Source organism: Mesocricetus auratus, unplaced genomic scaffold (assembly GCF_017639785.1).
Source record: "Mesocricetus auratus isolate SY011 unplaced genomic scaffold, BCM_Maur_2.0 Super-Scaffold_100015, whole genome shotgun sequence".
Taxonomy (NCBI): Eukaryota; Metazoa; Chordata; class Mammalia; order Rodentia; family Cricetidae; genus Mesocricetus; species Mesocricetus auratus.
In genome coordinates this window covers 53,951,655-53,962,329 of record NW_024429198.1, presented here as the reverse complement: position 1 = coordinate 53,962,329, position 10,675 = coordinate 53,951,655, and the positions used below count along the sequence as shown (strand labels likewise).

General features: G+C 46.2%; 1 protein-coding gene across 6 annotated transcripts; it reads left to right on the top strand.

Moving 5' to 3' along the window:
• The first annotated feature begins 500 nt into the window (after nucleotides 1–500).
• On the top strand, nucleotides 501–10,452 carry Znf24 (zinc finger protein 24). Of its 6 annotated transcripts, none has more exons than XM_013123912.3 (4): nucleotides 501–607; nucleotides 3,506–4,007; nucleotides 4,832–4,976; nucleotides 7,920–10,452. In XM_013123912.3, exons 2-4 carry the CDS (start codon nucleotides 3,588–3,590, stop codon nucleotides 8,456–8,458), a joined length of 1,104 nt encoding a protein of 367 aa, XP_012979366.1. In that variant the 5' UTR covers nucleotides 501–607; nucleotides 3,506–3,587; the 3' UTR covers nucleotides 8,459–10,452. The 6 variants fall into 6 exon arrangements, with proteins under 6 accessions (XP_012979366.1, XP_012979377.1, XP_040613878.1 ...); XM_013123923.3 differs by lacking the exon at nucleotides 501–607 and adding an exon at nucleotides 965–1,084; XM_040757944.1 differs by lacking the exon at nucleotides 501–607 and adding an exon at nucleotides 1,003–1,229.
• The last annotated feature ends 223 nt before the right edge of the window (nucleotides 10,453–10,675 follow it).

Here is a 10,675-nt window from a genome sequence, read left to right as displayed (position 1 = left end):
ACCAGTATGCAGATTCTGCAAATTCTCTGTGTCGACTAGCTAAAGTTCTCAACTAGCCTCATCTTGTTTGATAACTTACTACCTTTGCAACACAGCTAGTGGGAGACAGCAGGTTAAGTGCAAGCCTGACTTCCTACTTATAATGAGCCGTCGGCCCTGGAGCGGGACTAGTACAAGTCCCCGCACCAGGGGACGCGGGGGTAAAAGAGATTATTTATTTGCAGGGCACAGAGACTGTGCTTTCCGAGGCGTTCACTCTCACGAGTTAGTCCAGAGGGTTCCCACGGAGAGCACGGGCGCTCGTGAGGCGGCCGCCTACCTTCCTCGAGCTCCCCTTTCCCTTTTGCGAGGCGGAACGGAGAGCGGCGCCCGCTCTGGCCGGGGCACAGGGCCAAGCTCGGCCTCAATGCGGCCATTGTCATCCAGCCGCACCTCCCCCGCTCGCCGCGCGTCCCCATGGCAACTCGGGGCTTCGCCGGCCCCCCCACCCCGCCCCCCGTCCTGCGGACCGGAAGCCGCGCGCGCCGGGGGCTTGTGGGAAGAGGCTGTAAGCAGCGGCGCAGCGTCTGCCCCGGACGGCGAAGCGGCGGCGGGTCCCGAGCCGGAGGTCAGCGGCGTGCGGGGGCAGGGTTCGAGGAGGGGGCGCGGGTCGGGGCGCGGCGGCCGGGCGGCGGGCGTGCGCGGAGAAGGCCGCGGCGGAAGGACGGCGGCGGCCCTGCCGCACCTCGGGAGCCCGCACAGCCTCCCGCGCCCGCGTCCCCGCCGTCACGCCCTCCCCTCCCCCACCGGCCGGTTTTGTTCTGTTTCGAGGCTCTGCCGGCTCGCGGAGCGTTCTGGGAGCCGCTCACACCGGGGTGGGAAATCCGCGGGTCTCGCGCACGGCCTTCTGGGATTTGTAGTCCCGCCGGCCCAGGGCGGAAGTGCCCGTCCCGTGTGGCGGCGGGGTGTTCCGGGGCCTCTGCGGCCCTCCGCGGTGGATGCTGGGAAGAGGACACCGGCCGGCCGGAATGACTGGGGCTGGCCGGGCTCGGCGCTGGGATCCCGCTAAGTGCTTGACGGCGTCCCTCCTCGTCCCACGAGCCGGGTGCAGTACAGAACAGAAGAACAAGCAGTTTCCGTTCCGTAGAAATGCTTGCGCCGTTGAGAGATAGGGTCGGGTCCGGGAATAGGAACAAATAAGAGTTGAATTTTGCTCTCGGGCCATCGTCCCGCTCAAGAGTAGTTAACGGGTCTGTGTGGTCTGTCTGTGTGATACAGTAGTTTCTGATTCTTCGTCTTCCTCTCGACAGGTTTCAGTAAGGCTTTCTTTAGTTTTTAGTATTCTTGACTCTGATAAATAAACAGTAGCTGTAAAGCGTATTGTTCTTTTCCCGTTTGTTTTGTTTTTCCAGACGGGGTTTCTCTGTGAGCTCCTGACTGTCCTGGTACTGTCTCTGCAGACCAGGCTGGCTTCGAGCTCAGAGATCCGCTTGCCCCCTGCCTCCCGAGTGCTGGGATGAAAGGCGTGCACCATCCCCGCCTGGCCAAGCTTACCATTCTTAATGCGCTGTGAACCGTGGCACCGGCGTGATTTTGCAAATACTAAAAGGATCGGAAAGTAGCTCACAGACTCCCCCAAAGGAAAAGCCAGGGGAAGCTACTTAACGAAAAAAACTCTTGGCCACCGTGAGAAGTTGTGAGTGCTTTTTCCTAATAGAATGTGCTGCGGTTGATGAACTGTCGCAGTAAGTTTCAATGCATGTATGGCAGGGTGGATGCCTAAATAACATCTGTGCAGTCGTTTCTTCTCCAGTTATGTGAACTGTGCAAAAGTGAATCCGTGACAAGATCTAATAGCCCAGTTGAATTTGCAGTGTAGATGAGGACTGTCTTGAGTCTACCGAGGTACTGGAATTACAGGTTTAGGACACCATACCCGGCTACATTAGTCACATATATTTTGTTTAGGGAGTTCCTAAACTTTTTTTTTGTTTTTCAACTTTTTTTAAAAAGCATTTGTGTGTGTGTAGCATATGTGCAAGAGCCTTATACAGTCTCTAACTCCAGGGAGGAGGTAGTTGACCTGTTTCCTACTCCAGATTTGCAAAAACAAAAAGAAAAGTTAGGTGGGCTAGGTAGCTCATCAGGTAGGTTCATGCTCCAAGCCTGACAGCCTGTGTTGGATCCCAGATCCCACATAGCAGAAGGAGGAACTAGTTTCTGCATCTTGTCCTGACTTTCACACCTGTGCTGAGATGTACAAGCACAAAATAAATGTCAAAGTGTTTTTAAGTGTCCTACAGTTCTGAATCTTTAGTTTTTAGTGTGTGTGTGTGTGTGTGTGTGTGTGTGTGTGTGTGTGTGTGTGTGTGTGCCTGCCATGTGTCTGCCTGGTGCCTAGGGAGGTCAGGAGAGTTTTGTGCTGGGAATCAAACCTGGGCCTTCTGCAAGGACAAGCATCCTTACTTGCAGAGCCAGTTCTTGAGCCCCAAGGGTTGAGAACATTTGGAGAACACTGGGTAGGCTGATTCTTATGGATAGGTTCTTACATGGGTTCCTTAGGCTATTTAATTGCCTATTGTTGACTCCATGTCACAGACTGACTCTCTGGAAAGGGCCAGGTAGTAAATACTAAGTTGTTTTAGATCTTAGCAGAAATTGCTGAACCTTATCAATGATACCATTATAGCCTGAACCATGATTAAAGTTAATGATAGACAACAAATTTAACAAATATTATGAGGCTGGAGAGATGGCTCAGCAGTAAGAGCACTGGGCTCTTCCAGAGGACCCGGTTCAGGTCTCAGCACCCACGTGGCCACTCCCAGTGTCTGTAACTTCTGTTTCAGGGTCCAGCACCCTCACACAGACACATAGGCAAAAAACAATGCACATAAAATACATATAACCATTAAGATTTGTTTGTTTTGATTTTTGAGACAGGGTTTCTCGTTGCTTTGGAGGCTGTCCTGGAACTAGCTCTTGTGTAGACCAGGCTGGTCTCGAACTCAGAGATCCGCCTGCCTCTGCCTCCTGAGTGCTGGGATTAAATGTGTGCACCACCAATGCCTGGCTAAACCATTAAATTTTTTAAAAATATTTTTATATTTTGTGTATGTGTGTAGGCATGCACATGTAAGGCCACACTTGTGGAGACCAGAGAACACCTAGCAGAAATAATGTTCTCTTCTATGTACATGCTGGTTGTCACACTCAAGTCATTGGGCTTGACGGCAGGTACCTTTGCCAACTGAATGACTGATGACCCTAGACAGACACGTGACATTTCCCATCATGAAGTGTTTCTATGCTTGTTAGCCATTTAAATGTTACACTACACTACTGTGGGTAGTGTGGTAGGCAGCAGGCTGGAGTGGCTGGAGTCTACCAACTATGGTAGCATTTCCCTCAGAGTAGACGATTGATTGGGTTTCTAATCCAGTTAGAAAAGTTCTTTTCTTTCTGTTGCTTTCACATACCCTGGGGTATTTGGTAATTTATGCGTCTTTTATTTCTTATGCCTTAGGAGTACCTTTGAGGAAAACATAGTATTTCTCTGAGTGAGGTCTATCCTGCCCCAACTGCCTTTCTTGAAGCATTGTAACAGGATGTCTGCACAGTCTGTGGAAGAAGACTCAATACTCATCATCCCAAATCCAGATGAAGAAGAAAAAATTCTGCGAGTGAAACTAGAAGAGGATCCTGATGGTGAGGAGGGGTCAAGCATTTCCTGGAATCATCTCCCTGACCCGGAAGTTTTCAGACAGCGGTTCCGGCAGTTTGGCTACCAGGATTCACCAGGTCCCCGCGAGGCTGTGAGCCGGCTCCGTGAGCTTTGCCGCCTGTGGCTCCAACCAGAGACACACACAAAGGAGCAGATCCTGGAGCTGGTGGTGCTGGAGCAGTTTGTGGCCATCTTACCCAAGGAGCTACAGACTTGGGTTCGAGAGCATCACCCGGAGAATGGAGAGGAGGCGGTGACGGCGCTGGAGGACTTGGAGAGTGAACTGGACGACCCTGGACAGCCGGTGAGCATGCGCGCCTCACATGCCCAAGTCAGAAGCGCTATTAGCGGAGGCAAGCTGCTGGGCTAGCTTCACTTGACTAAGTTAGAGTAACATTTGTGCCTCCTCCCGTCACTGCCACTCTGTCTGCTCTGCAGTCGGAACTGCCTTTGGGCCGCCAGCCAGCTCCCAGATGGAGACAGAGACTTATTATGAATGCTTGGCCTTAGCTTAGGCTTGTCCACTAGCTCTTTTCACTTTACCTGTTTCGATTGTTTCTATTCATCTTCATTTTGCCTTGGAGCTTTTGTTTGTTTGTTTGTTTTTGTTTTTCAATGCAGGGCTTCTCTGTGTATCTTTGGAGGCTGTCCTGGAACTCACTCTGTAGACCACGCTGGTCTCGAACTCACTGAGATCCACCTGCCTCTACCTCCCGAGTGCTGGTATTAAAGGTGTGTGCCACCACCCAGCACCTCGGAGCCTTTTACCCTTCTTTCATTCTGTATGTCCTTACTTGCCTGCTTCCTCCATGGCTGGCTGGCCTCTGGTGTTTCCCTGTTGTCTTCTTTCTTCTGTGAACCTAAATCCCTCCTCCTACTCCCGCTGCCCAGATATTGGGCATTTAGCTTTTTATTAGACTAATCAGGTGCCATACACAGGCAAGGTAAAACTGCAGCACAACTTTACATAATTAAACAAATGCAAGGAACGCATCTTTACATAGTTAAACAAATATTCCACAACACTGCTTTGCTGTCTAGGACTTTGTAGTGCATTTTTTGTGGCTTCTCTTTATGTGTGCTTAGTATCAAAATTCCTTCTCAACCAAACTAAAATCTTGTTTTCAGGTTTCTCTCCGTCGGCGAAAACGGGAAGTGCTTGTAGAGGAGATATCTCAAGAAGACGCTCAGGGATTACCAAGTTCTGAGCTTGACGCTGTAGAGAATCAGCTCAAGTGGGCATCCTGGGAGCTCCACTCTCTGAGGCACTGTGGTGAGGACGAACATCCTGTGGCTTCTGTTCAGAGTGCAGAACACTTGGAGGCTGTTGTTTAGAAGTAGCTGTCCTGTGAAGAGCTTGGCGTTTCTGATGATAGACTCACTGGCCTCGGGTGTTTTACTCCTAGATGTTAACATCTGTAGCTGTTCTCCCAGCCTTCTTCATGAAGACTGCCCATATTGAGGCTTACATTCGCCTCATTCTGAGCCGGTGCCTGTAGACCATGTGTGTTTTGTACATGGCACTGTTTATCTGTTGTCTGTTTTACACTGCTTTTGATTTTAGTTCCCTGCCTAACTGTATTAATATGGTAAATTTATTTAAACTCTCCAACCTTTTTATTTATTTTGTTACTAAAGTCTTCCTAAAATTTCAGCTACTTCTGTTTTTTGCTTCAGTCAGTTTTTTTGCTTTCTACCCAGACTTATTTTTTCAGACTTATTTTTAATTAAGAAACTTCCCCCCCACCTTTTAATTTAGTTTATGTGTATGGGTATTTAGTTTTCATTTGTGTTGTATAGCATGTGCGTGCTGGGTTCCTTGGGCGTCAGGAGAGGATGTCAAATCCCCTGGAGCTGAAGTTACAGATGGTTGTTAGTTGCCGTGTGGGTGCCGGGAATTGAACCTGGGTCCTCTGGAAGGGCAGTAGTGCTCAACCACTGAGCTGTCTCTCCAGACTCCTTAAGAAACTTTAAAAGAAGATTTTCTTTTTAAAAGTATGTGTCCTTCTGTATGAGGTGTGCATGTGAGTGCAGGTGCTCTCAGAGGTCAAGGGCTGAGCACGGCTCCCTGACGTTACAGGTGCCTGCTGCCCTGCCAGTGACTGCAGCATGTGCTCTTCTTCACTGGGCCATCTCTACATCCCCTAGAGCTTAACAAACAAAACCCAGAAATGATAGGAGGAGGCTAAAGTCTTCCTAAGTATGTATCCAAACCAGGCTGCCAGGCTATACTATGGTTTAAATATAATTACAACAATTCAGACTTGGTGTTTCTGATCTTCTGGTACTTAATGCTGTGTACTTGTCTGTATGACCTGGTATACCAGAATTGCTGTGTTGCATTTTGTTTGTATGGAGATTTGTTTCAGGAAGGTGGAGAAAAGCTTATAGGCCGCACAGTCGGATATGAAGGGTTTCCTTCTGTATGGGGAGTGTGCTGTAGAGCAGAACTGAGACCAGGTGCAGTCTGCTCAACACTGGTTTTTCTCGGCTTGTGGGACATTTTAGTGTGACAGTGTGAGAACTGTATTTGCTCTTTGGAGGTGCACTTTCATGGGGAGGAAATTTGTCCCCTTCCTAAATTTTGGAATGATTTTCCACTGCTGGCCTCATTTTAGCAGTGTGACCACTTTCCCATTCAGAAAGTTGCGTTTATTTCATGCCCTGTGTCCCCACTGCCCTTTAGAATGGCATTTGAAGTAGCTAAGCCTCATTAGCCCCGTAGGCCCTTGGGTCTCCCTCTCCTGCTTTCTCACCTGACTTACTCTTGGTGACACCCATTGGCCACTTTTAAGTGCTGCTGCTGACCATGCGTTATCTGTCCCCTCTGTGGCTTAAGTTTCAAGAAATTGTCGGTGAGTGGTGGTCTTGCCTCTGCCCATGGGTGGGGAGCACCGCCACTTACTCGGTTGAGGCTTTTTCCCTAGACACATCTCACTAAGATTTAAAAGGAACAATTTTTCTAGCTGCCGTGACAGATACCAAATTGGGGCAAGTTTCTTTAGCACAGATCTTTTCATTTATTGTGTATTGAAGTTTTAAGTGTCATGACTTAAGATAACATAGCTGTTTTGTTTGGTTTGTTCTGTTATGTTGAGACTTGCTCTCATTCTGTGGGTCTGACTGGTCTGGAACTGGCCTTGAGGTCCCAGACCTCTGCCTCCCTTTGCCTCCTGTAAGTGCTGGAGTTAAGGAGTGTGCCACCACACCCACTTCGTGCTGGTCTCTTAATCAGGACTCATGCTTTCTGCTTGGACTCCAGGACTGACTGACACGCTGACTTTTACTTCAGCAGTGGCTACTGTTAGACAGATTTGTTGTTGTCCCTTCATTTTGATATTTCTTAAAAACCATTTCCTGGTGGCCATTATTTTTCTTCCCAAAGGTTCTTTCAGCCTGTATCAGTTTGTTTTTTTCCCCTTTTTTTTATAATCTATTTGTCACTTTTTGACTGTTTTAAGAAATAGTCAATTTTGCCAGGTGGTGGTAGCACACGCCTTTAATCCTATTTTTATTTTTTGTATTGTGTGTATGTATTTGTGTGTATATGTATACTACTTGTTCAATTGCCTCCTCCCACCACCACCTGGAATTGTGATGTTGTGAGCCTCCCAGTATGGGTGCTGGGAGCTGAGCTTGGGTTCTCTAAAGGGTCTGTGCTCTTCATGCTGGCCGGTGGCGCACACCTTTAATCCCAGCACTTGGGAGACAGAGGCAGGTGGATGGATCTCTGAGTTTGAGGACATCTTGATCTATAGAAGGAGTTTCAGGACAGCCAGGGATACACAGAGACCCCGTCTTGAAAAACCAAAAAAAAAAAAAACAACAACAACAAATTAGGTAAAACCCTCTGTGTTATGCTGTCATGCCATTAGCTCATTGGTCTCATAATCCACCTGCTCTTTTTCTTCTGAGAATTGTCATCTTTCTATATTCATAGATGTATACACTTTTGTTTTTGTTTGTTTTGTTTTTAGTTCATGAGAAACTTTTTTGCTAAGCATGGTGGTGCACACTGTAATCCCAACATTTGGGAGGCAGAGGTAGGCAGATCTCTGTGAGTTCAAGGCCAACCTGATCCACATAGCAAGTTTCAGACTGGCCATGGCTACGTAGTGAGACCTTGTCTCTACAACAACAAAACCATTTTTTTCCCTTCAAGTCTTGTCTCTTCAGATAGGAACCGGGTGGTATTTACATTCTCTCTCTATTTCAGACGATGGCGCCAGGACAGAGAATGGCGCTCTGGCCCCCAAGCAGGAGCTTGCTTCAGCTGTAGAATCTCATGAAGTTCCTGGCACTCTGAATGTAGGTGTTCCTCAGATTTTTAAATATGGAGAAACGTGTTTACCCAAGGGCAGATTTGAAAGAAAGAGAAACCCTTCTCGAAAGAAACAGCACATATGTGACGAGTGCGGGAAGCACTTCAGCCAGGGCTCGGCGCTCATCCTTCACCAGAGGATCCACAGCGGGGAGAAGCCTTACGGCTGTGTGGAGTGTGGCAAAGCCTTCAGCAGGAGCTCCATCCTTGTGCAGCACCAGCGAGTGCACACCGGGGAGAAACCCTACAAGTGTCTCGAGTGCGGGAAAGCCTTCAGCCAGAATTCTGGGCTCATTAACCACCAGCGAATCCACACCGGGGAGAAACCATATGAATGTGTCCAGTGTGGAAAATCCTACAGTCAAAGCTCAAATCTTTTCAGACACCAGCGAAGACACAATGCAGAGAAACTTCTGAATGTTGTGAAAGTTTAAAAATTGGGGCGAAACAGTAAGCACTCAGGTCTTTTTCTTCAGAACTGAAGACAAAATTAACATGAAGTAATACAGAAAAGATTTTTTTTCCCTGTTGACTGAGAAAATCCACTGGGAAATACAAAAAAAGAAATCTTTATTCACCATTTTATCTTGAAAGAAATGGTGTTATGCCTAGAAACAGAAATTTTAAATAATTCAGGTGTTAATACCTAAATTTTCCATGTGATGTTTATAGTCTCTTTTTTTTCCAAGTAATGAGCTACTTGATTCTTTGTCCCTCTCTTAACAGTTTCTTTCCTTTTTCAGACAAATACTTTATTTCTGTGTTGGTCATTGGAATGTTTTGTAAAGATACATACCTTTCTGTTTTAAAAGGCAGCATAGGAATTGTAAAATCTAAAAGCCCATCGTCAAGCATCTAAAGACACCTTTGAAAATTTAGTTTCCTTTGTTCAGTTTGAGTATACTTAGGAAAAATAGAAAGTAAAGTCCAGCCAAGGCCTCGATGTTAAGTGAGCCTTAGGATCTCAGATGAGTGATGGTGGCAAAACTTGAAGTAGTGAGGGGGAATTGGAGAAGTTCCACATTGAAGTGTGTCGGTTAAGTAGTCTTCTTTCTACAGGAACACTTAACAAGAAACAAACAAACCTGATTCTGTCTAACTTGTGGGTATCCTACCAATGAAGGCAGTTCTCCTCTAAAAACAGACATTGTGAAAGTAAAGGTAAATATGTCACTATGGAAGGATTTGTGGTGAATGCTGGTGTTGAAAGGCAAATGTAAAATTAAGGCAATTATATGATGCGGCTTGTAGAAAAAACTCCAAATCTAACTGCTTTGCCCTCATCCTAGTTAAGGATAGAAAATTCCTTGATGGGAGGGCAGCGATATCAGGTTTGCTATTTTTTTATCCCTTTGGCACAAAAGGGTTGAACATCAGGCTAAAACATCCATGCATTTATTATTAAACATTTCTACCGACAATGCACTGTGCAAGGTACTGTAACCCTACGGTAAGTAGGCGGGTGTTTGTTCCACTGTAAGTCATAAGGGTGTCCCCGTCAGCATTCCCAGGTCACCTGATATTCCCAGAGTTGTAGTTCTCTTACCAGTGTGTTGTGTTTGCAGGGAGAGGTGTCAGCTCAGAAAGCTAGCTAGTTAGCTCTTAGCACTTTTCCGAGGCGAGTTTAAGATACACTCTTTTAGTTTGAGAATTTTTGAATCTTAAAAATCCAAATGTAATTTCTAGTAACCTAGCAGTTATAACTTGTTGAATGGACTGTTCTACTTTAAAAATAAACTAGGCTATTAATAACTAGTTTATTAACTGTCAGAATTGACTGAATTTTTTTAATTTACAGTCTTAACAAATTTTCTTTAAAAAAAAACAGTAAAAGTGATATATCTTGGTAGTAGGATTCTGTATGCCTTGGCTAAGAATCCAAGTACTGTGGTTCTGATGTTGAATTGCAAACTCTGGAAGTTAAAGCATTGAGTAGAAGAGGTTTGGGGGGTTGGTTTTTTGTTTTATTTTGTTTTTTATGTATGACAGGCATCGTTACATGGAAAATGATCCATGGGAGTTCAAACATTTCTATCGAGTTGGGTTCTATCTGGTGCTTGGTCAAATTTTAAAATGAAAAGTGAGATTTTTGTGTGAGCCTATTGAAAACCAGTAATAAATGCAATGCCAGCTGGTGAAGTGAGACCGAATGAAGCTTGGTCATAGAGTTCTGATGACAATTACAAGAAATGTGCTTTATCAATTAAGATTTATTGAAGTATAAATATGTAGTAACGCTATAATGTATTTTTAAGTTATACAAGAAGATGTAGGGACTTTGTTTGGGTCTTTTCTCTGTGGTGAGAGGAAACAAGGTAATGTCCAATAAAGCTCTAAACTCCTCTGCTCCGAGACAGAGTCACCTGGAAACAAGGTAATGTTCAATAAAGCTCTAAGCTCCTCTGCTCCGAGACAGAGTCACCTGGAATGCTTTCCGTGTTTATTTGTGACTGGCGCTTCCCCAGTAGGTTTTTGAGGCGGCACATTTGAATGACTGCTGGGATGACAGAGTAGGCAATGGGGTGTGACCTCTCAGGGTGGAATGCCAGACTTAACAACCTTAGGGGTAGACTCGCCATAAAGGCCCAAACTGTTTCGCAGTGTGAAAGCTTGGAAGAGGTGGTGTTAGAGTTGGCAAATAGGTGTTGTCT

Bases quoted from the DNA above. Each gene is read 5' to 3' on its own strand.
- Znf24 (XM_013123912.3), top strand. From the start codon at position 3,588: ATGTCTGCACAGTCTGTGGAAGAAGACTCAATACTCATCATCCCAAAT. The intron at 4,008-4,831 runs GTGAGCATGCGC...TCTTGTTTTCAG, and splicing joins TGGACGACCCTGGACAGCCG to GTTTCTCTCCGTCGGCGAAA. The intron at 4,977-7,919 runs GTGAGGACGAAC...TCTCTATTTCAG, and splicing joins CCACTCTCTGAGGCACTGTG to ACGATGGCGCCAGGACAGAG.